This window comes from Sus scrofa, chromosome 18 (assembly GCF_000003025.6).
Source record: "Sus scrofa isolate TJ Tabasco breed Duroc chromosome 18, Sscrofa11.1, whole genome shotgun sequence".
Classification (NCBI taxonomy): Eukaryota; Metazoa; Chordata; class Mammalia; order Artiodactyla; family Suidae; genus Sus; species Sus scrofa.
In genome coordinates this window covers 3,472,674-3,497,446 of record NC_010460.4, presented here as the reverse complement: position 1 = coordinate 3,497,446, position 24,773 = coordinate 3,472,674, and the positions used below count along the sequence as shown (strand labels likewise).

The 24,773-nt window shown below is 51.1% G+C and overlaps 1 protein-coding gene across 1 annotated transcript in view; it reads left to right on the top strand.

Moving 5' to 3' along the window:
- The window catches only part of DPP6 (dipeptidyl peptidase like 6), a 757,367-nt gene that overhangs the window by 408,399 nt on the left and 324,195 nt on the right, over window positions 1–24,773 (top strand). The window contains 1 exon segment of the mRNA XM_021079151.1: window positions 1,186–1,284. Within this exon segment, the coding sequence (XP_020934810.1) occupies window positions 1,186–1,284 (99 nt within the window).

The window sequence follows — 24,773 nt, the reverse complement described above, 5'->3', positions numbered from 1 at the left end:
AAAGCTTAATGGGAGTTTCCTGGTGGCTCAGCAGGTTGAGGGTCCAGCATGGTCCCTGCTGTGGCGAGGGTTCATCCCTGGCCAGGGAACTTCCACATGCTGCAGGTGTGGACAGAATAAATAAATTATGTAAATGCTTGTGAATCGCTGGTTACATAATACAGTTGAGATCTTTTCGGAACATTTGTTCTGTCCTTTTTTTTTTTTAAAGTATCGTTGGAGTTCCTGTTGTAGCGCAGTGGTTGACAAATCCGACTAGGAACCATGAGGTTGCGGGTTCAATCCCTGCCCCTTGCTCAGTGGGTTAACGATCCAGTGTTGCCATGAGCTGTGGTGGAGGTTGCAGACGCGGCTCGGATCCTGTGTTGCTGTGGCTGTGGCTGTGGCATAGGCTGGCAGCTACAGCTCCCATTCGACCCCTAGCCTGGGAACCTCCATATGCCTCGGGAGTGGCCCAAGAAATAGCAAAAAGACAAAAAAAAAATTAAAGTATCGTTGATTTACAATGGTGTGCCAATTTCTGTCATACAGCAAGGTGACTCAGTTGTATATATATACATGTTCCCTTTTTTATATTATCTTCCATCGTGGTCTATCCCAGGAGACTGGATATAGTTCCCTGTGCTGTACAGCAGACCTCATCCTTTCTCTCTTGACTGTTCCCACTTATTGCTCTTAAGTTAGTCCTGAAACAATTGTTTACCTCATACCTAAGAAAGATGATCATTTATGTTTTGCAGATGGAGAGGATGCAATGATGCCATTGCCCCGAGTCGTGGTTCCTCTTACCATAGTTTTTGATGCTTAATTAAAAACAAAAAGCATGACTTGGAGTTCCCACTGTGGTGCAGTGGGGTAACAATCAGACTGCAGTAGCTTGGAGTAGCTTCAGAGGCAAGGGTTGGATCCCAGCCTGGGAGAGTGGATTCGGTGTTGCTGCAGCTCTGACATAGGTCACAGCTGCAGCTCAGGTTCAATCCTCATCCCAGGAACTTCCATATGCCACAGGCGTAGCTATTAAAAAAAAAAAAAAGCACGACTGGCTTTTGTTCAGCACTGATTTATAGAAATTGGGTTTTTATCATATAGACTATTTCTGAACAGCAATCAGAACGTTTTGTGGTCCTTGCTTTAACCAAAAAATGAAACTTTTGACCATTTACCTTTAACTGTTTTCTTTTCCAGCGGAAGATAACAGTCTGTCTCAGAAGAAGAAGGTCACTGTGGAAGACCTGTTCAGTGAAGACTTCAAAATTCACGACCCCGAGGCTAAGTGGATAAGCGGTGAGTCCTGACTGCATGCAGGAGGTCACTTTCTCACTCCCTGCCACTTTCTGAGAGTTTGGGTTTCGTCGCTTGCCTTTCATGTTTCTCCCTCTGGCTGCAGAAGTGGGTCCACAGAGCTCTTGCTGTGAAAAGCATTGTGTTACCACGCAAAGAAAATGTGTGACTGGTAGAATAGGCTGCTCCTTCCTGAGAAATGGGTCCTCCGCGTCATCTCCCTGCATCCTCATTTCTCAGATGGAGATGAGCGATGTTGCTAAGCAACGGAACAGGGAGAGAGAGATGCGGCTGAGCCTTCGTCTCTTCTCCACCTTCTTTGTTCCCTTCTCCACCGCTCGGGCTTTCACTCCCAGCTAGACACAGGGACCGACAGGAGCGAAAAGGATGCTTCTGGAATGCTGTCTAACGAGGCAAACAGTGGCGCCCACTGCGCAGATGCAGCAGGTTACTTTTCCTCTTGAACTTTAATCTGGATGAAATCTCGTTTCCTTCTTTGGGGGAATTTTTTTCAATAACAAAGCAAAGTAGAACTGGAGGCAGAAGGCGGTATATTCATAATGCATTTGGAGGGGGTGTTCAGACTATAACCTATTTCCTGTAACTGGGTCTGAAATTTTTATTATTTATTTTTGCCTTTTAGGGCCACACCTGCAGCATATGAAGTTCCCAGGCTAGGGGTCAAATAGGAGCTGTAGCTGCCAGCCTACACCACAGCCACAGCCACACGGGATCCGAGCCATGCCTGTGACCTATACCTCAGCTCACGGCAACAATGGATCCTTAACCCACTGAGCGAGGCCAGGGATGGAACTCGCCTCCTCATGGATACTAGTCGGGCTCATTTGGGCTGAGCCACAGGGGAACTCCTCAAATAATTTTAGAGTACAGTCGTGGGAGGAAAGATGTTGGGACTGCTCCCCCGTCCTCTGCAGCCTGTGTGGCAGCCCCCTTGCTTAGTCTGGTCCTAGAAGGTCTCATACTATCTCCATGGATGTTGTTTGCATTTAGTCTCGGCCTCAGTGGGATGCACTTGAAAACTAATCCTCAGGTCAGAGCACCCTTAGAGATGAATGCTGGAGGGCTAGTTCACATTCTGGATTTTATATAAATGAGGCCCAGAGAGGTTAAGTGACTTCTGAGGTCACAGAGCTAGTTAGTAACACCGCTGTGGCTGGAAGCTTGTCTCCTGACTGCCCATTTTGTGCTCTTTCCACCACTGTTTCATTGAAGGACCCAGTGTCACTGTTTTCTTGCTGTCAAATGCCCCTGACGTCCTTCGTAGGCGTCACAGACTCTTGAAAGTCAACCAGCAATGATTCTTTGCATTCAGTCTCATACCAGGGCAGTAGCTTCTCCTTTGTCCTCTGCTGTGGCTTTGGTATTAATTTCTGATCCTGAGATTAGCTTATTTAAAAATGAAAGAAGTGGCTGGATCTCAGAGGAAATGTATTTTCTAAGAGGGGGTTGGGGAGAAATGAGAGCAGCGTATTGCGAATACCAGGGGGAGGCCTGTGGAAAAATCTAAAACCAGACAGAGCCAAGGTCTTTATTATTTGCCTGAGGAAGTAAATTGACCTTTTGTTTTGAGGAGGCTCAGCATCTCTTTTCTCTTTATGTTTACCCATCACCCAGGGAGGGGTAGGCGTGCTCTGGGCTTGATCTTGGGAATGGAAGATGATTGTTTTCATCTTAAGACACACAGGCAGTGTTCCGGAGATAAAACAGAGATCAAGCCATCGTAATGGTGACACACAGTGCACAGAGAAGGGTGTGATTTTTCATTCTGCCTGAGAAGCAGTTTCAGAGGTGGGGAATAAACTCGATCTCAAGGGTAGGGGGTTCCGGGCAGGTCAGAGGAAGCCCTGTAGAGACTCTATGAGCTACTGAAATAATCCAGGGAACTCTTTCTATTCGGGTGCCCCTGGTTTCAGACTTGCCCAACATCGGCATTCTCTATGCAAGAAAAATTTTGTTGTTGTCTTTTTAGGGCCACACCTGCGGCATATGGAGGTTCCCAGGCTAGGGGTTGAATTGGAGCTGCAGCTGCCAGCCTACACCACAGCCACAGCCACGCAGGATCCGAGCCGCGTCTGTGACCTACACCACAGCTCATGGCAATGCCGGATGCTTAACCCACTGAGTGAGGCAAAGGATTGAACCCACATGCTCCTCATGGATACTAGTCAGGTTCATAACTGCTGAGCCACAACGGGAACTCCATCCCTATGCAAAAAGTTTGAAAAACGTAAGCAGAGATCTGGAGGCCCGAGAGCTAGGTTTGGGTGGGAGGCCACGTTGGTTATTCTTGAAAGGTATTTGTATCTCATGAGCTAATTAATACTGCAGACACATGGCGCTAGTCCTGAGATATGCTGGCTTTCTGGCCAGAGGAAACAGCCCAAATTTCATTATATCCACAAAGCTGGGAGTGGAGCAGTTGAGAAGTGGCCCTGTGCCTGGCAGAAAATGCCCTGCCTGCCTGTTTCCACAGGTTAAGTCTGGTAACAAAGACCACCTGCCATTCACATAACCATGCCTTTGGCGTTCAGGACTTTCACAGGCAGAGTCCTCCTTTATAAATACACAAACTGTGTGAAATTTTGCTGGATACTTGTGAAAGCATCCAGGTGGTCAGGTCTCCCCGGAGATCAGGCGCCATCAAGAACGTAAAGGAACTGGTTCCCCCTGCCCTACTTTTAGCTGCTTTCCTACTTCTTTCTCATTTATTTCCCTTCCCGATCAGTCCCTTTCTTCCTGCTCCCTAAAGATGTGACAGCTTAAAGTGAATGAAGTAACTCCGCAGCGATTAGCTGTGCCTTCATAATTGATTTTTACAAATACCATAAAGGACTCATTCATTTTTTCCATTACAAGTCTAAGTGTTAAGATCCAGAGCAGGATTTCTGTTCATTCACAGGATTATCGAATGTTGTCAGGCTGAGATAAGCTTTAGAAATGATCAGAACATTAATTCATGCAATGATGTTTATTGAGTGTCTACAGTGTAGCCAGCAAATTGCTGGGCCCAAGAAAGGTGAGCAGTCTGCCGTGGAACGGTTTGCCTGTGGTAGACTTGGAGTCACCACCCATCTACCCACCACACCACCAGTACCACAGCCTCCTTCATCACTTCTTCTTCCTCCTTTCTGCACTGTCTGATCCTTTTCCTCTTCCTGCCTATTACCATCACTGTCATCGCCACCATCACCACCACCATCACCACCATCACCACCATCATCACCACCATCGCTATCATCGTCGCCACCATCATCACCACCATCACCACCATCACCACCATCACCACCATCACTATCTTCATCACCACCATCATCACCATCATCACCACCATCACCATCATCACCACCATCACCACCATCACCACCACCATCACCACCATCACTATCTTCATCACCACCATCATCACCACCACCATCACCATCATCACCACCATCATCACCACCATCACCACCATCACCACCATCACTGTCTTCATCACCACCATTACTATCTTCATCACACCCCACCATCATCATCGCCATCACCACCACCATCACCATCAAAACCCCCATTGCTATCATCATCATCATCACCACCATCACCCATCATCCCACCATCACCCATCCCACCACCATCACCACCATCACTACCTCTTCATCACCATCATCACCACCATCACCTTCATCACCACCATCACCATCATCACTATCATCACCAAAACAACCACCACCACCACCACCAACACTACCGTTATCACCACCACCATCACCACCACCAGCATCACCAGCATCACCTTCACCTGCTGGGGGTTTCCCATGTCCTAAGCTGCAGGCTAAGTGCTTCACACACAGACATCATTTAATTCGCGTAACTACCGTGTTACAGAGGAGGAAACGGAGCCAAGCGTGTTTAAACGGCTTGAGTAACCCCACCCACTTAATAAGTAGCAAAATTCAGACTGGAACCTAGGACTCCCTGGGTTCTGTAAACGGCTGCATTGGATAGCATGGAAGCCCCGTTTCTGGCCAGTTTCTTTCACAACCTCACTGGCATTATCATGTGTTTTAACCAGAACTATAGCTGTGAGTATTTCAGAATTATCGCCATACCTTAAATCCTCTACTCTGGCATCCCTGATCCCCATGGTGCCTATGGTGAGCTAACAGAATGCCCAAGCAATAAAGAAAAGTGGTGTAATTCCCTACAGAGAAAGAGGCTTGACTTTTTTAGTGCCCATTAACCACCAAACTTAACAAATATATCTTGGGTTTAAAATTGGAGCTAATAGTCTAGAACTAATACACTTTATTTATCAGGACTGAGTGTGTTGAGTTAGAGTGAAATTGCTCCTCACCCATTTTTATACCAGGGACAATTTTTTCATCTACCTTTTCTGAAAATGATTTCTGATAACAGCCTTCAGATTCTCTACTGTCTTAAAGCCCTCACGTATTTGTGGCCACCCCTGGGGGCAAAAGCCGCAGGGGGCACGTAGAGCAGAGTGATTAACACTTGCGCGCTCCGAACCCCTCCCCCAAAGGAAGAGCCATGCTCTTCCGGTCGGCCAGGGTGTGAGCTCTCCACGGTTTGCTTAGTTGAGTAAACTCATCTGTCTTTCAAAAAAGTGACCACAATTGTACCTCCTCACCTTTTGGATTCCTTGATGTGCTGCACTGGGATTCTGTTATGAATTGGCCGCCGCGATGCGGTCTTCTGGTTACTTCGGACACTTCGTCTATTTATGTACATGGACCAATCTTCCTGGTCTCTCCGCCTCTGTTCCGTCTTTCCAACTCCTAGATGATGTGTCAGTTCCAATTTTTTCCTCTCGCCTTAACTCTCCAAACCTTCTTCCCGTCCTACGTCTCATCTAAACCTACCAGAAGGAAGCTGAGGCATATGCCTACCAGAGTTCCCATGGTGGCTCAGTGGGTTAAGGATCTGGCATGGCCATGAGCTGTGGTGTAGATCACAGATGTGGCTCAGACCCCGAGTTGCTGTGGCTGCAGCTCTGATTCGACCCCTAGCTTGGGAACTTTCATATGCTGTAGGTGCGGCCATAAAAAGAAAGAAAGAGTCTCACTAGCTTACCTCCTTATCACTCAGCATCTGCACCTGCTGTGTGCTCTGCCCCTCCCCCAGCCTGTAACCACGGATGACTTGACCTCTGTTGACAAAAATCTGAGGTGAACTTGCCTCACTCATGAGGACTGATGGCCCAAATACCTCCTTTCTTCTCTTCAATGTTCTTTTTTGTTTGTTTGTTTCTGTGTCAGATTATTCCCAGCCCTAAGCAGATGTGTTCTTACTTCTCGCGTGGAAACACACCCGGGAAGCCTAGCTTGAGCCCCCTTCCCCAGCAGGCACTGCCCGACTTCTTGTCCTCTGCGGTTTGAACCGGTGGTCTCCCTGTAACATCTCCAGTCCCTCTCCTGTGTTCTCTCTAAACCCTGTCTTGTCAGGCGTTCACCCCCAGCACCCCCGGCCCACCTCCTGTCAAGGTCACCAGTGGCCTCCAGGCTGCTCAGCCCTCATCTCGGTCCAAGGATCGGCCGCCCTCGACACCGCCGACTCCTCCCTCCGGCTCCGCGCTTTCTCACCTGCCTGCGGGCCATCTCCTTGCGGTTTTCTTTCTACCCCGTGGGCAGTGCCCTCTGGGGCACCTGTGCGGGTTCTCACTCCTTCTCTGACCCTTCGTGTTGGTGGGCCCGGGGCCCAGTCCTCGTCCCCCTCCTCAGAGCCACACTCCCTCCCTCCGAGTTCCGTCTAGTCTCCTGCTCCACCTGCTGATGGCCCCCGACCTCCTCTCCAGAGCAGACCTCTCTGCGGAAGCTCTCGGATGTCTCATAGACAGACACCCTAATGTTAAGATCTCCAAATCTGAATTCTTTGTGTGTGTGGTTTTTTTGTCTTTTGTCTCTTTAGGGCCACACCTGCGGCATGTGGACGTTCCCAAGCTAGGGGTCTAATTGGAGCTGTAGCCGCCGGCTACTCCAGAGCCACAGCAACACAGGATCCGAGCCACATCTGGGACCTACACCACGGCTCACAGCAACACCGGATCCTCAACCCACCGAGCGAGGCTAGGGATCGAACCCGCATCATCATGGTTACTAGTCAGGTTCGTTAACCACTGAGCCACCATGGGAACTCCCAAATCTGAATTCTTGATCCGCCCCCTCCCACTCCCCAAAAGCCAGCTGCAGCCTCTCCCCGTTCAGTCGATGAGAACAGGCTGCAAACCTTGGAGACCTCCCTCCCCTGCTCTTTCTCTTGTGCTTCACATCTGCTGCACCAAGAACTTCTGCCAGCTCCGCCTTCAAAATGCTCAGTGCCTGGAGTTCCCGCTGTGGTCCAAGGGCCTAAGAACCTGACCACAGCAGCTCAGGTCGCTGTGGAGATGCAGGTTCCATCCTGGGCTGGCACAGTGGGTTAAAGGATCCAGTGCTGGCACAGCTGTGGCTCAGGAACTTCCATGTGCCACAAGTGTGGCCTTAAAAATTAAAGAAAAAAAAACAAAAAAAAAAAAAAAACCCGGTGCCCATCCTAGACTCAGTCAGACACTGAGGCTCCTGACTGCCAGGGGTGTATTAGGCAGAAGTTCATCTGAAGGTTGCAGGACTGGGGTCAGGCGTGGCAGCGGGCAAGGCCAGGAGCAGTGCCCCTCGGTGGCCCTTCAGATGCCAGGAGAAGAGATCCATTACGTGACGGGGTGGAGATTTTAGATTTCGAGCCCCGAGATGAAATCTTCAGGCCTCTGACGCTTCCCTGGAAGAAATCATTCGCTCCCAGGACTTTAGGGACCGTCTCTGGGCTGCTGTCTCCGCTCTGCTTTTCCTGCTCAGTGCCCTTCTGAGTGTGCGGCGTGTGCGTGTGTGTGTCTCGGACTAATGCGCGTGTCTGCTGGGATGTCTCATGGGACCTCGAATCCACGTGTCCAGGACTCAACTCTCCTCCCCGAATCTCGGAACGTTCCCTGCTTCCCACGGCTCTGGGGACAAGGCGCACCGTCCTGGCCAGGGTCCTCCTCCATTTCTCAGACCCTCCGAAATCTCTCCCGCTTGCCTTTCCAGCCCCATCCGTTGGTTGTCCTTTACTTGACTTTTCCGAATTTTCCTTTCCTCTGGATGGACTTGAACTCCTTCTCCTTGTTTCCAAAGTCCGTCTTCTTTTTCCATCAGGGTGTCTCTTAGGCAGGAGGTTCTTTCTTCCTTTCTTCCCAGAACATTCTCTCCTCTTGGGGGTCCACTTCCGCCCCCACAGTCTGTTGTTTTGCTTGGATCACCCCCTACCTCTCATGCTCCAGCCAGCTGGTCCGTGTCCCGAACCCCTCCATTTAGGCGCCCTGGCATCCCGGGCTATAGTTACACACATTAAATATAATTATTTAGTTGATGTCTGTCTTTCCTGCCACGTGTAAACTCCACGCGAAGAAGGTTCAGCTCTGTTTATTTACCGTGATTTTCCCAGCACCCAGCAGAGTATCTAGTCCACGGCCATCTGCTGGCACTTCTGGAGCATTTTCTCCTTTGATGCTTAAACAAGCTGGTTTTAAAGATGAGGGAGCTGATGGGGGTGCCGTGTGACAGGGAACGGTTGGAACTCCTTTCTGACGAAGTTGATTTTAAGCAGAGAGCAGCGTGTGAGCATCCCAGGTAAGCTTTCTGGGGAAAAGCATCCCGGGACACATGGAACAGCCACACAGAGGCCCCGAGGTAGGAGCCTGGCATATCCAGGGACAGTGTCCAGCTGGGGAACTTGGAGCCCTCGATGAGCCCCGCGTGGAAAGTGGGACCGGGTTATGCTGGTTCTTGGGAGGGAAAGGTGCCAGATGAGCACAGGATAGAATTTAGAGACGCAGAGCAGCGGGTTTGACCTGCTGGCACGGAGGGTTTTAGAAGAGTGGGATGGCGCAGTGAAAGCTTAGGCCCGTGCGTCACAGCAAATACATTTAGTATCTCTGAATTGCACGTTGATTAGAGTAAATCCGAAAAGAGAGATGAGTGCTCTTTTCAAAGATAAAGGCAAATCACCTGTAACTCCATCAACTCGAAATCATCGCTACCATCTTCATATTTATCCCTTCCGATAGTATGTGGAATAGTGCTGATTGTATGTGTTACATGGGGAAGTTTATAAGCCATATTGTATCATGGTTCCGTGTGTCAACTTTCAAAGGATGCACAACGTGAGAGCAGAGAGTTACGTTTTATCTGGGGCAAAATGAGGACCGGAGCCAGAGGCAGCCTTCCCAGAACGCTGAGAAACCCTCCAAAGAGGTCGGGGGAAGGTCCGCGTGGAGGGGATTCGGGTGAGGGGGAGGTCCAGGCAGCCGGGCACACGTTGTGCAGAGGTCACCGCTAGTCTCGTGAAGGTCACTGCTGGTCATGAGAAGCAGACGTCACCGTGGAGGACTTTAGGGCTTTTCTAGATACGAGGCGATGCGAGAACTGGGCTCATACAGTCTTCTCCTGAAAATACCTGACGATCTGACAGCCTGTTCTGCCAGTTTTCCCAGAGCCCAGAGTCCTCCCTCCTGGTCTCCCCCTGAGCTCCTTCAGGGGGTGTCGAGGGTCCGCAGCTGCCGAGGCTCCTCATTCAATCCGTGTACGATCAGGTGGCCCGTGCCCATCCCAGCTCACACACATACATAAATACATATTTCCATGATGATTTTAACATCTCAGGAGACTCTCAGTACATAAATTGTATTAATTCAATGTCTTTTTTTTTTTTTGTATTTTGTCTTTTGTCTTTTTAGGGCCGCACCCACGGCATATGGAGGTTCCCAGGCTAGGGGTCGAATAGGAGCTGTAGCTTCCTGCCTACACCACAGCCACAGCAACATGGATCTGAGCCGCATCTGTGACCTACACCACAGCCACAGCAACCCCAGATCCTTAACCCACTGAGCAGGCCAGGGATGGAACCCGCGTCCTCATGGATACCAGTTGGGTTCGTTAACCCCTGAGCTACAGTGGGAACTCCCAGTCAGTCTTTAGAGGTGGAAAGTGTAGGCTGTGAGTGGACACAGAGTGACAGATGTCAAAAGCCACGGGAGCGGTAAACGAGTAGGATGTCCAGGAGAGACGGGCCGTGGAGGGCGTACGGCCAGGACGCTGGGAGACGGCGGCCTGGTTAATAAGAACGGCATCTCCCAGGATGGGAGTCAGCCTCTGGGACGGGATCACGAGGTCAGAGCAGAAGCTGATGGCAGATGGCTCAGCAGAATGTTCTCGAAGTACTGAGAACGGGCGGGAAGCCCGGGGAGGCAGGAGCCTCGTGGAGGCATGGAAAGTGTGTGTCCTGAGGCGGCAGCGTCAGAGATGCCTGGGAGGAGGTGATGGCAGATGGAGGCCACGCAGCGAGAAGTGGTTCTCTTGCAGGGAGGGGACCCCGTCCAGGGCCTGAGCGTGGGCTCCTGTCTAACACTCAGCAGGGAATTGTCCCAGGAGCCAGCCACACGTGCTGACAGAGAGACTTTATGGGGAAGAGGGGCCCGGGCGGACAGCAGCAGGGAGAGGGCGTCTCGGGTTTTATGGGGATGCGCTTGGGTTCCGGGTTGTCTCTGGCCAATCATCTTGCTTGGCCCTTGGTCTGGCCCAGGCCCTTCCTGAGGGTACAGACACCTGTCAGCCGAGGTGGATTCCAGCACCCAGGATCCTGGTCATCTCTCCCTCCTACGGGCCCCTCCCACATCCCCCCCCACAGTTAGTCTTCTGGGAAGCACCCCGCTTCCTCCTCAGGGCCTCCTGCGGTGAGACAGCTCAAGCAAGTGGCTCTTATTGTGCCTGGTTAAGGTGGGTGGTTTCGGTCAATGGTCCCCGAAGAGCCCCCCTCCCCTGCCCCCATCTAAGAGGCACGTTTTCTGCAAGTCTCTTGAACCCTCTAACTCCTTTAGACTGGGTCCTGTTTCCCCTTATCAGACGAATTAACCTGGCAAACACCCTCTTGCTAATCCCATCTCAGACAATGATGGGGGGAAGAAAGAGGGCATGGTATTTGCATATCCACAGCTCTTTGCTTTCCCCTCTTGGCACTTGCCAACTACAGGAAAAGAGTCCCCTGTGTGTCGGGGGCATCGGTCACCTGGCACAGGTAGCCTGGTGCCACAGCACCTGCCGAGACGCCCACGTTCTCAGTGAGATCTGCTTCTGCAGACTCGCTCTCAGGAAGGCAGCCTGGCCTGAACCTGGCCCAGCGTCTTTAAGGTGCAGGCGGGCCTGGGGCTGGTTGGCAGAAGCTGCTGAACGGGCTGGAGTAGCTTGTCTGCAAGCTCCATGCAAGGCCTGGCCTCGCCATCTGTTCTCTCCTCGACTTGAGTGGACCGGGTTCAAGACCACTGCGGCTGCCTCCAGAATCTCTCTGCTGTGTTTGTTTATGCTCATTCCATTAATCCAGCCACTTGAAAGCAGAGAGCCTCCGTGTCTCTCGGATGCAATACTAGAGAGACTGTAAAATTGGAGAAAATTGCTTCTTTTGAATGTAGGAAAATATCAGCTGCCTGGTTGATCCTGGGAAAGTATATGTTTTGGAAGATAAAATTGGAGACAGTGCCCAGGACTCCAAGCAGCTCGATTTCCATATTTGCTTTATCGTCTTCCCTATTGTCCTTCTGAAAAACCAGATGGATTTTTTTTTTCCCCAAAGCTCAGGGGGTTAGATAGAGGGGGAATTCGCATTTGAAATGGTTTGGGGTATTTCTGCTGCTTTTGGAAGGCCACATTTTTCAATCAAAACCATTAAGTCTTGGGATTGCTGAGCGTGGAAAGTTCCCTGGGGGTCATGCAACACAGCCTGTACCAATTGGCCAGTAGACACTGCAGGGAGAGGCCAGGTTGCAAAGAGTGAAAATGTCCTCGCAGGGTCCTGTGTGTCGATGGAGGTAACGACAGTGAGCATTTGAGGTCGGGGCAGAAAAGGCACGTCAGAGCATCCCGGGCCTTCGTAAAGCCCTTGGGAAACTGACGGAGTGTAATTAGAGGACACTTCGAGGTAAACCGCCAATTTCCCATCTCTGGCTTTGGCTGTAGTTTTCCACATTTCCCCTTTCCTCGGGAGAAGAGAAACTCAAACGCCTGGCGTGAGGCCACTTACGCCGTGGACTGTTTAATGCGGTAAAGGCCGTCTCGCCATTGCTCCCGTGTACCCAGACCAAGACTCTTTCAACAGCCAGCTTGTCCCTGCTCCGCCTCCTTCTTAGGCATCTCCATCTCCCACCTTCCCGGTGCCCGAGCTGAAACTTAGTTGCCAACCCTCCTCTCGGTGTTTCCTATTGGAGTTTCCTGCAGGAAACCTCGGGAAGCCAGTCCCATTTAGTGCCCGGCTATGGAAGCAGTCGTGGCAATGGGACAAAAAGAACAGTAGCGCATGAAACAATTCAGTGTCTTTGTCTCTGTTCTTCCTTCCTCTCTCCCCCGCTTCAGAAACTCGCTTTTGCTCTTTATGACTTGATTCCCAAGTAAATTCTCTCTGGCTTTTCCCAAACAGAAGTAGTTGCTCACTCCCCCAAGTTGTGATGAAATTCTAAAACTTCCATCAGGGCTTCCACTGGAGCATCAGCTTAGGCTCCCATGCAGGGCCGAGAAGCATCTGGGGTGGAGGCGGCAGCCAGCCTGGTTCTTCCCTCCCCAAGGGGCATAGTGCTGTGTGAGTATCACTCTTGCTGCTGGTGGTCCTCTGCCTGCAGGGGCCCATCCTTCCAGAAATGACGGGCGGCCCCAGGGCCCTGCTGCTGGTCTGGATTGGGATTTGGGGAGCTGCATCCTTGCAGGCTCAGCCCTGGCCAGCACTCTCCCAGCAAAGAGAAGCATGTTCTGAGCCTCCTTATCACCTTATAGTGGGCCAGTGCCACCTCCCTGGGAAATTTAGATGCAGCCTCTTCTTGCTGAACCAGATGCAGATGCCTTGGCAGGAGCAAAGCGTAAGATCCCATTTCAATGCATTTGTTTGCATGACGAAGAGACGGACCTGTTTTTTTGGATCTAAGAGAGACACACACAGTCACGGACTTTTTTTTTTTTTCTTGAGAGAAGGACTCTCGAGTGAGATTTACGTGTTATGTTTCATCCTCAGTGAGGTGGGAGATGTTTTTCAGGGTGGTGTATGTGGTTTCAGGCTCCAAGGCTGGCAAGGGCTTTTTCTGAGCATCCTCCCCAGCACTCCGGATGCTCTGAGGTCCTGGTGTTACTGCAGGAGGTCTGCCTTCAGGGTGGGGGCAGAGTGCAGCCCCCCACCCCCACAGATCGGGACTCACAAGTCCTGTTGTGTGCTCCTTTCTTCCAAATATAGGGAGCCTGCGCAGTGAGGGGAGTCCCCATGCCCTGCAGCTGTTGAGCCCAGGGGTGGGATTCCTCCGTGTCTAGAATGGTCCTTTTAAAGCAAATCAGGAGGTTCTATGCGTTAGAGACCTGCGTCCTTGAATGCCGCAACTCTCACGCAAGCGCTGACGTTATCATTTGTTTCCATTAATTACCCCCACAACGTCCTTAACCACGTCAGCCGGCTAGAGGCTAATGAATTCGCATGGACGTCTTTTCCAACATCGATCATCTTCTTCATTAATAAAAAGCGAATCCCTTGATCTCTCCCATGATGGAGTGTAATCCCCAAGGACCCATCAATCCGGGGCCCCGCAGAGGGTCTTACTTGCCTACAGGTGTCTGTTCGCATCTCTGCCTGGCCCTTGACAGCGAGCGTCTTAGAACCGGGAATGTGTGGGAGTGACGGTTCTGTTTCCCTCAGCGAGCAGATTGGCCGCCGTGTAGTAAAGCTTCCGTACATTCTGCCGTGACTGAATGAATACTCAGCCATCAGGCAAACAGAGTGGTCCCAGAAAGGACTCTGCTGAAATGCATTTCCGGTTGATTGAAAGTAACCAGGTTCTTTGTTTGCGATGACTTGGCATTGTAAGAAATTGTACACACACATATAAAAATGGTAAAGATGGATCCAACTGTGTTTTCTTTACTTACTTGGAAGTTTTACGTACTGTACCAGAAGCATCTACTGCGTGGTAGAGGCAGCTCCGGGCACTAGATTTGTTCGCCCCTTGTATTTTTATCCTCGCCGTTATTGATCATCTGCAAAAGGTGCCAGGTGCTGTGCCAAGCTCTTTGCACACTGTTTCCCTGAATCCCTCAAAGCCACCCCGTGAGGGACACGGGATGTCACCATCTCCACGTTATCCAGATGTCCCACGTCTTTCCCCTGGATGGGGTCACCCAGGAGCCTAACGATGAACCCAGGTCCTGTGCAAAGTCTGTGGCCTTTTCAGTGCTTGTCATGCTTCCTGGCTTCTTTGCAGACGGACCCCACTGCACCCTCCGTCCTGCGCCCCTTTGTGGCGCCACGTGAGCAGTCCTGTCTGTCTTCACTTTGTCCCTTGCGTGGACACCATTGCTCCTCTGGTCTCCCAAATTCGAGGCCACAGAACTGCTTAAGGACAGCCTTTTGTGCAGGGCCGAGGGTCAGAAACACTCACAGAAGCCAGAAGACAGAGTGGCTTAGAGGTGACTGTCACATACCCCTCTTCTAAAGGTCCCTTGGTCTTGCTGCCTCGGAGAATTTCCACTGGCCTCTCTTGTCTGCTTGCTTAGAGGTCCTCCCAGACTGAGTGGCCTTGTTTGGCCGCTGCTGCTTCCACTACAGACTTTCCAAACCCACTGTCACTTCCCGGCACGGAGGCCAACAGGGATGGGATTCAGGTAGCGAGCCGTGGACACAGGAGCCAAAGCTGCCTGCACACTTGGCCAGAGGCTCATCTTCCCTTTTCGCATGTTTCGGGGGCCTTCTGGGCCACCCCCATGCCAGGGTCCTGTGCTCTCCTTGCGAGCTGGGTGTCTTCCAGAAGGAGATGTTTGAGAACTGGGGTAGGTCCTTCTAATTGCTAGTGTTTGATATGGAATTCACCTTTTTTGTCTCTTCTTATATCTCATGGGAGCAGAAAGGGGACGTTTATAAGAATAGATATATTGGCGTCTGCATTTTTTTTGATGCTGAGCAGGTTTGGGGCTTTTATAAAGATCCAAATTTCCCAGAGTTCCCTTTGGCACAGTGGGTTAAGGATCTGACGTTGTCACTGCAGCAGCTCAGGTCTCTGCTATGGTGTAGGTTTGATCCCTGACCCGGGAACTTCTGCTTGGCACGAGTGCAGCAAAAAAAAACCAAAACACAGAAAACCCCGAAGATCCAAATTCCCAAATTTCCAACCCAAGGGCCAGCCTCACATCTGGCAGAGGCCCAGCGCCCTCTGGTGCCAGCGGGCACTGCCTCTTGGTTGTGATCATCTCTGTCCAGGTGCTTTACTTCTCTCCCACACAACCCCCCCCCCCGCCCCCGCCCCCCACTCCCCCCCCCCAGGAAAACAGGAAGCGACTCCTTCATGCGGCTTCATGGCTCAGATGACTTTAGCCGTGATTGTGACCAGCAAGCTTCTGTTCTCAGCTCCTGCCTTGGGTGCCCCTCAGCCTGTCTCAGCAACAACCTAAAAGCCAAAGTAAGGCGTTTTTCCAAAGTAAAGGTGCATTTCTGGGACCGCTACCCTTTGCCAAGCGAGGAATCAAGAAGCGACTTCATTTTTTAATTTCTCCCTGGTCCAATCTTTCCACAGGGCTTCACCCCCACCAATAGTAAGGGGAAGAGAACAGACCTACAGAGCAACGGGGTGCTGCCTAGTGGCATCAGTGTTACAGAGAAGGCTGCTGGGCTCAGAGAGTTAAGTCACTTGCCCTGGGCCACACAGCTGGCAAGTGGCGGGACCAGCCTTTTTAAAGGTTCTGCCTGCCTTACCCTGAAAATACCTTCTGAGGGTTCTGGGAACTTGTTTCTTGTTCAGGGGGATGTTTAAGTTCGCTAAATACAAGGGCGTTGATGGAGGCATTGGGAGGTTGAATCCACATGGGCGGTGGGAGTCCGGACGGGTCTGCAAAGGACAAGACAGTGTTCCCAGGACGTTTCTTCAGGGTCACCAGCTCCTTCGGTGGCCCGTGGCCTCGTCCAGGGCCCACAGCCCGCAGCCCTGGCTGCTGATCTCATGTGAGCCTGGCATCCTGGGATGCTGGCAGAAGTGCCAGGCTTGGGTTGGGGGGGGCTGTGCCTGTGCCCCCCCGCCTCGGCGCCTCAAGGCTCCGCAGGGCAGCGGCTGGAGTGTGAGCTTGGCTTCCTCCACAAGAGGTTAGCCGCTTCTTTTGGCTATTGGTCTTGTTTCTTCTATAAGCTTCTCAACTCAGACACCTCCGGGCACCAAATGCCTTCCTTAAAACAGTTGTGATCTGCAAGCACAGATGCCTAAGAAGCACCCAGATAAACCTTGAAAGGGTGTTGGTGGATGGTTATGTTTAGGACTGAGTCTTGTTTTTTTGTTTTCAGTCGGATAGCTTTGTGGGTAGGTTTGCAGTAAACCGGGCTACCTACCTGGGGGCTTGGTTAAGTCCCAAGTCAGGAATCCTAAGGGGCAGATTTGTACGGACCCCACCTATTTGCTGGCTTGTTCTTACCTCTGACAACAGGGATCGTGCAGCGATAGCCAGAGAACAGGAATGCAGCTTCGAAGGTCCTTGGGCTCTCTGATACCATGTTCAGACGGCCTCAGAAATGAGACCCACGTCGGACTGTACAGCCACCCCCTAAATGCAGTTTGCCTGTGAATAAGCACAAGCAGCATGGGAAGGAGAGGGAGGGTGTGCTGAGGTCTGATGGGCTGAAATCAGAGGTAAATGGCAGCGTAAGGTAATACCAGCCTGCCAGAGGGCATTTTCTTTTCCAGCTTTCTCCTCAGTGACGCTTGGCTTTAAAATAGGTTTTTAGTGAACACGAAAATTCTAGGTTTTTAGTGAACACGAAAATTCTAGTCGGTTATTCATCTTTCAGCCACATTGTTGGGTAGTTAAAACTTAATTTGGGGTTAAGATCCCCACATGTCAGGTTAAACAAACACACTCATTGCCAATAAGAGTCTGTTCATTGACCAGCTGATGGACGTGAGGGACAGTGGCCACGCCAGCACCTCTCTGAGTCCTTCTTCGAGCTAATGACAGCCTTTCTTCCTGATGCCCAGCTCCCGGGGGCAGCGCTGGGATAAGTCATTGCATGCCCACGAGGAGATGCAGCATATTCGAGGCTGAAAAAATCTTTCCGCTTCCCTTTTACGCTCAGGCAAACCCGGAGTCTCCTTCCCTCTTTTCATCACCTTCCTTTGCCTTTAGAGCCTCAAATTCACCCAGAATCTCTGCCTCCTTTTGAAGCAAGGACCGAGTTTGGAAGAACAAGGGCTCAAGGGTTCCTCCACGTCCTCTCATCCCCTCCACTGGCACGTGGACTCGGTGATGAGGGGAGATGAACGGGCTGGGATGCAGGGGAGCAGGGTCATTCTGTAATTTTTATTTGGGGGCTCAGGTTTTAGAGTAGCCCCACTGCCTGAGTGTGTGATGTTTATTTGAGGTCCCGTGGGACGCCCCAGACATAAGCAGGGCGGCTTGTCACTCCCGGCTCCCGAGCCAAACAGGACAAGCTCCCTTCCACTGCTTGTCCGTGATCTTGGCACATATTCTCCTGATGTGTCTTTTTGTGGCTTTCCTCCTGGGCAGTAACTTAATCTCTTGAAGTGATTTATTTCCAGCCGCACTAGCTCACAGATTCCCTCGTGGCACCAATCAAGCCTCAGTCTCCAGGGATCAAACTGCTTAAAACAATGGAAACAGGTAAAGCAGTGTCCTTGCAGCATCATTAAGCGTCTGTTGGATGCCTAGCACTCTGGCTAGGTGGGTAATTTCAGGTCCTAAAGAGATAGAGGGTATGGTTTGTACCTTGTTGGTTTTTGGTTTATGATTTTTGTTTTGGGGTGGGGTTTATTTTTGCATTTTTAAAAACTAATATATAGTTGATTTATAGTGTTTCTTCAATCTCCATTGTACAGCAGAGTGACCCAATCACGCACAGTTCTCTGTGTTGTACAGTAGGGCCCCATCGCCCATCCATTCCCAATATAACAATTTGCATCCAGAAACCCCACGTGTTATCCATGGTAGCTTATAAGGCATCCGTTACTTTTCTTTTCTTGAGGATTTCAGGGTGTATCCCTGCCCCCAGTGCGGTGTCCAGGAAGTGTTGGGTAAATGAATGCCCCAAGTGACATAAATGAATTTATACCCTTTTGTTCCAGAAAGGACTGGAAGCAGATCAACACAAAACATCAAGTAGCGCTAAGATCCCAACAGCAATAGCAAAAGGGAGATACTGGGAAAAGCTAAGTGCACGTTGATTTAATAGGAACTTCAAAGGCATAAAAACTCTCTGTGGGCTGGGATGCCCGAGGGGGCCGCCTCCTTCTTGCCTGCACCTCTGCCCTCCTTCTCGTCCTTGTCCTTCTCCTCCACCTGCTCCCTGTCTGGCTGGACGTGCATCCCACCAGGTGTTGCAGGTGCCTGAGCTCGTTGGATGTTCAGAGCAATCCTTTGCGGCTGGTGGGACCTCTGCTTTACAGATGAGGACAGTGAGGCTTAGAGAGGTTCCTGGAGCATCTCAGTGTCACATGCACCAGGGAGCTGGTCCTGGAAGCAGGACGAGGCTTTCGTTCTCACTGTCCCTTCTTTCTTCATCTGAGCCTTTGTTCAGGAGATCAGCCGTAAACATCTCACTTAGGGGAGAGTCATTTCACACTGTCGCTCAGGTGTGGCCCAGATCAGGGAAACGGCCTTTTAGCAGCCCATTAAAATCCATGCAGCCCCCACGGCTGCTGTCTTAGCGGAGGCCTAGGACACCCCCCACCCCCCACCCCCCCGTTTGCAGGCTAACGTGAGAGTCCCTTGGAAGACAGTGCGTCTGACGCCTCCGGGGTCAGTGGGAACAGCCCATGCCGTTCCGTATGGGATCCCAACCGAGGAAAATGACCCGCAGGGCTGTCTCGGGGTCTGCTCTTGGGTGGCTGTCAGGTGAGAACTCTGAACCCCTAACCACTGGATGGAGGTCCCCAGTTCCTATCCCCTTGGAGAAAGAATTCAGCCAAGAGACTGAGAGTAATGAGGCAACTAAGTGTTTATTAAGAGAGAAGGGAGAGAAGATAGATGTGGAGGAAAGACAGGCAGGGGCTGATGGCCGGGGGCGGGGGTGGGGGTGGCACAGAGACAGAGACGGAGATCAAGGGAGGAAGACAGCAAGTGCCCTGTGCTTGGAGGTGGTTTCAGTCCCTTGCATGGGGCCGTCCTTCCGGCTTCCTCTGGCCCATGGTCTTGCTTGGTCTGGGCTTGAGCCCACCCTTGGCCAGACTCAGGACCCTCCCCCGTGTGCACACAGCATCTTTTAGCCGAGACGGGTCTCTGGGAAGTTGGCGGGTGGGCTGTGGCTGGCGTCTCTGACCCCAGCGGGAACTTTCTGCGCGTGTGTCATAGCCGAGGTCTCCTTGACCTCAAGCATGGGAAATAGGTGGTCTTCTTTTATCCACGGCTCCTCCTTGCTCCTGCCATCAGCTTTACCTTGAATATTGTTCACAGGGCACGGGTTCCAGCTGTCCGCTGGGGACCTGTCTCTCTCCTACTCCAAGCCCACACATGAGATAGAACCAGATCTTCCTGAGGCTCAGCTTCCGTCACTTTCTCAAATCTTCATGGTGCTTTGGGGACACGTGTGACTTCAGTCAGTGAATTCTAGTTCCGTGAGGGTCCTTCTACAAGAGGACATGATGTCGACATGGATCTCATTTGCAGGACACACCCGTGTCATCCATAAGCACAGACGTGGCGCTTTCCACGCTCAGGGAACCGGGCGCCTGGGCAGGTGCACCCACCCACGTTCTCCAGGGAAACCTTATTCAACTTGGCATGAGACAGCGGAGCTTCAGTGGCCCATCATTCCATGTAAATACGTAGAAGACAGGCCTAAACTATTTGGATATACTTTGCTCCGAAATGGTTTTCTTTTAATCTTTCGAATGCCGAGGGAGATTAAAATAGTTAGCGTCTCATGACAGTCATCTTCCATAAATGAAAACGCCATTTGATGGTGTGAAGTCTTACTAGTTTTAAGAAATAGGAATGCCTGGAGTGTTTCATTTACACCACATTGAAATCTTTCCACTCTGCAGTGATGTTTTAGTTTTTAAAAGAATTCAGGGCAAGAAGCCCTATTTCTGGAGTTGCACATGGCTCGTACTCTGCTCAGGCTCTGGCTGTAGATACAAGCAAGGGGTTGTTTTATGTGTGAGCGAGCGGCTTCATGGGTCTGTAGAAAACATCCATCCTTCCTGGGTCCCTTCTGCAGTGGAGCTGCTAGTCTTCTCTGAGACATGAAAGCATGTGGATGAGACGAGCCAGGAACAGCGTCGGAAAGACGTCCCACCTCCCTGAAATGGAAAGAGCGAAGTCTGTGGAGGTGGGTGACTTTATCCCATTTACACGCCAAGCCTCACGGTTCCCAGTCCAGGTTGTTCCCGTCATGCCACCGCCTCCAAATCAATTGTACTCCATGCATTCATTGTTCTTTTGATCAGTAATTGGAAAAAAGATGGCATAAAGAAAAATAAAAGAGGCATTCCCCTTGCGGCTCAGTGAGTTAAGGACCTGACATTGTCTCTGTCAGGATGGGGGTTTGATCCCTGGCCTCGCTCAGTGGGTTAAGGATCCAGCCTTGCAGCAAGCTGCAGCATAGGTTGCAGATGCCGCTGGGATCTGGGGTGGCTGTGGTTGTGGGGTAGGCCGGCAGCTGAAGCTCAGATTCCGCTCCTAGCCTGGGAACCTCGATATGCCGTGGATGGGGCCCTAAAAAGACCCAAAACAAGGAGTTCCCATCGTGTCGCAGTGGTTAACGAATCCGACTAGGAGCCATGAGGTTGCAGGTTCGATCCCTGGCCTCGCTCAGTGGGTTAAGGATCCAGCATTGCCGTGAGCTGTGGTATAGGTGGCAGATGTGGCTCGGATCCCGTGTTGCTGTGGCTGTGGCAGAGGCCGGCAGCTGCAGCTCTGATTTGACCCCTGGTCTGGGAAACTCCATATGCTGCGGGTGCAGCCCTAAAAATAAGAACAAAATTCCTATAGAAACAGATCACCTCTCCACTGCAGTTCAGCCGTTCAGATACCCCAGCCAGAGTGCATGTTCATGACAGACAGTTTACTGGGCCAAGTCTTACATTTTTGTGAGGAAGACTCTCTTAAGATTTGAGGATTTCACAAATACTATACAGCTGAGTTTTTTTGGTCTTGATCACAGCATGTGGAAGTTTCCAGGTCAGAGACTGAACCTGCAGTGACAATGCCAGATCCTCAACCCACTAGGTCACCAAGGAACTCCATATATTTTAATTTTTAATAATATGCCCACGGTGTGTTTTAAAGATTTTTTTCTCTCTCTCTTGAATAAACACGGGCAGACAATTTATTTCAGGAAAAATATAATGTAAGTGGATCTCTTAAATGCATTAACTGGAATCCTTTTTCTCAGAGTCTGAGCCTGCAGATTTCCTGTCTAGAAGGAATGAATTAATTTCTGAAAAGCAGCATGAAGATGTTATGAATGTTAAAGCTATGAGAATTCACTTAATATAATTAACTTGACCCAAAAGGGGAATATGGGAGCCCAGAGATTTCAGGGTTTTACTGGATGAGAATATCCCATTACCAGGTATCATCTCTTTATCCCATAATGTTCAGCATCTTTACTGGGAAATGTCTCCCGAGCACGGAGAAGGAAACACACACAGGGGGAGACCAGAGAGGGTCTGGCCCCCTTATGTCCAAGGCACAAATGCAGCTTTGACCTGATAGGCTTTGTAAGGGGGCCTCTCTAACAGGAAGAGGAAAGGGTTCTTTGGACCCCCCAGCATCAGCATCAGCATCAGCATCAGCAGGGCTGCGGAGCTGGACCAGCCTCCCTCCTGCTCCTGCAAGATCGGGCGGGGGTGGGGGACAGTTGGGAAGAGGCTGGAAGTCAGCCTTGATGTCCCTTCGGAAACCAGGAAGGTACACGTGACACAGTCAGCTTTAACTGTCCAGTGGTGGTAGCTGAAGAATTCTGGATTTCTTTCTATGGTTCAGCCTGTATGACTCAGAGAGAAAACGGGTCCCCCATCTTCACGGAAGGCGCGTGTTCGTTCAGTGGGGCATCCACTCACTCTGCCAGCGCTGTGGTGGGAACTATGCGTAGGGCACTGTTCTGGGTACAGGGACCGTGATGCTTCTCCCCCTCCCGCGGGGAGCTGACATCGTAGTTCAGCAGAATCATATTCCTCGGAGCTCGAAGCCTGGAAGCGCCGAGATGAGCCTTCTGATCTTGTAGCCCAGCCTCTCCTTGTACAGATTAAACAGCTGAAAACGCTCAGAGAGCCTGTCCAGCGAGAGCCCCTTCTCATGTGAACTGTACCCTCAGAGAACTTCTTTAACCTGCAGTTGAGACTGAGGGAGAGAAGGCAGGTGGAGTGTCCCATCCTCAAAACAAGAATGAGAGGCGTTCCCGTGGTGGCTCAGTGGGTTAAAGACCTGACATAGTGTCCATGGGGATGCAGGTTCGAGCCCTGGCCTCGCTCAGTGGGTTAAGGATCCGTCTTGCCATGGGCTGCATGTCACAGATGCAGCTCGGATCTGATGTTGCTGTGGCTGTGGCATAGGCCGGCAGCTGCAGCTCCGATTCAACCCCTAACCTGGGAGCCTCCATGTGCCGCAAGTGCAGCCCTAAAAGGAAAAAAAAAAAAAATGTCGCAAGTGACCTGGGACTTAAGTGAGATGGTTGTGGTCGATGTAGTTCAGAACAGAGCCTCTGAAAACGTCCAAGGTCAAGTGTTGAGAGCTCAAAAGAGTAAAAAGAGTGAATCACGGGCCTGATTTTGGCCAAAGGTGATACACATCCAATAGGCAGCTTAACCAACTCAGCAATTAGTTTTCCTCACCTGCAGGACCCCTGAGCTAGAGGCTGTGCGGCTGGTGCCACTGCCCCGAAGTGTCGTGGGGGAACCCAGCTTCTTTGAGATCGGGGTTTCTCAGCCTCAGGACTGTGGACATTTGAGCAGATCACTCTGTGGGGCGGGGGGCGGGGGTGGGGGGCGTCCCGCGCCCCACAGGATACTGAGCAGCATCCATGGCCTCCATCCTCTGGGTGCCAGTAGCATCCCACCCAACGTTCCACCAGACATTGCTTCTTATTCCTTGGGGTGCGAAGTCGCCCTCCCCTCTTCGAGAACCGCAATTATAACGTGGCTTTTATCTTCAGATGCGTGAAAAATAGAAAAGCAGGCAGTTAAGTTTGTTGGAAACTAACTGCCTTGCAGAGGAAACAGTAGCCTCTGGCCCCAGACTTGGCTGTGTGACTGCCTCAGAATTCTTGCGCAGAAGTGCAGGAGGGGCATGTCTTTGACTGGGTGTATTCCGTCCGCAAACAAAGCCCAGAGATTCCCGCAGTAAAGAAGAGGAGGCTGAGTGGATCGGGGCAGGCATCCGGCAGCGTGGACCAGAGGAGGCCAGAGGGGATGGGTCAGCAAGGGCATGTGTCCGAGAGGCCCTGGCCTTGCTGTGCACTCACTGGGGCTCCATGTCCCTGCCTTCTGGGACTGCAGGGTGTCGGTGAGCCCCGCAGCAGCCCAGTCTCGAAGAAACCGGCCAATTGAACTTGACGCCAGGCGAGACTTGTAGGTCCGTACAAGTGCGTCACGGACCCCATCAGACTGCACGTCATAAACCTCATCCCACTGGGTGGTGTGGAGGATGGAGCAGCATAGTGGCCCATTGCAGAAGTCTCTCCAAGTTTCATATTTTTTTCTTTATTCTTTTTTTTTTTCTTTTTTTTTTTTTTAGGGCAGTACCTGCAGCATATCAAACTTTCCAGGCTAGGGGTTGAATCAGAGCTGCAGCTGCAAGCCTACACCACAGCCACAGCCATGCCAGATCTGAGCCACATCTGTTCACAGCAACGCCAGCTCCTTTAACCCACAGAGCGAGCCAGGATCAACCCGCGTCTCAGTACCATTTTCAAATCTGCCGACCACAAGGAGCTCTCCATTTCATCTTATGAGGTTAAAAATTAGTTTTAAAATGTTCATTTTTTAAATTATACCTTTCACTCATTTGACTTTTATCTTTTTTTAGCCGTCCTGGCATATGGAGGTTCCCAGGCTAGAGGCCGAATCGGAGCTGTAGCCGCCAACCTACACCAGAGCCACAGCAACGCGGGATCTGAGTCACGTCTGCGACCTACACCACAGCTCACGGCAACGCCAGATCCTTAACCCACTGAGCAAGGCCAGGGACCGAACTCTCAACCTCATGGTTCCTAGTTGGATTCGTTAACCACTGCGCCATGACGGAACTCCCATTTTGACTTTTTAAACAGAAAGTGTCAATCACGTGTGAAATTAGAGAATGATCAAGCTTCAACAGTTAACAAGCCACGGTCAAACCCTTGTTTCAGTTTTACCCTACAAACACCCCCCCCCAACTATTTTGAGAGAAACCCCATGCACCATATATTTTATTTGCACATATTTTAGTATGTGTATCTGGGGACCCCAAGACACC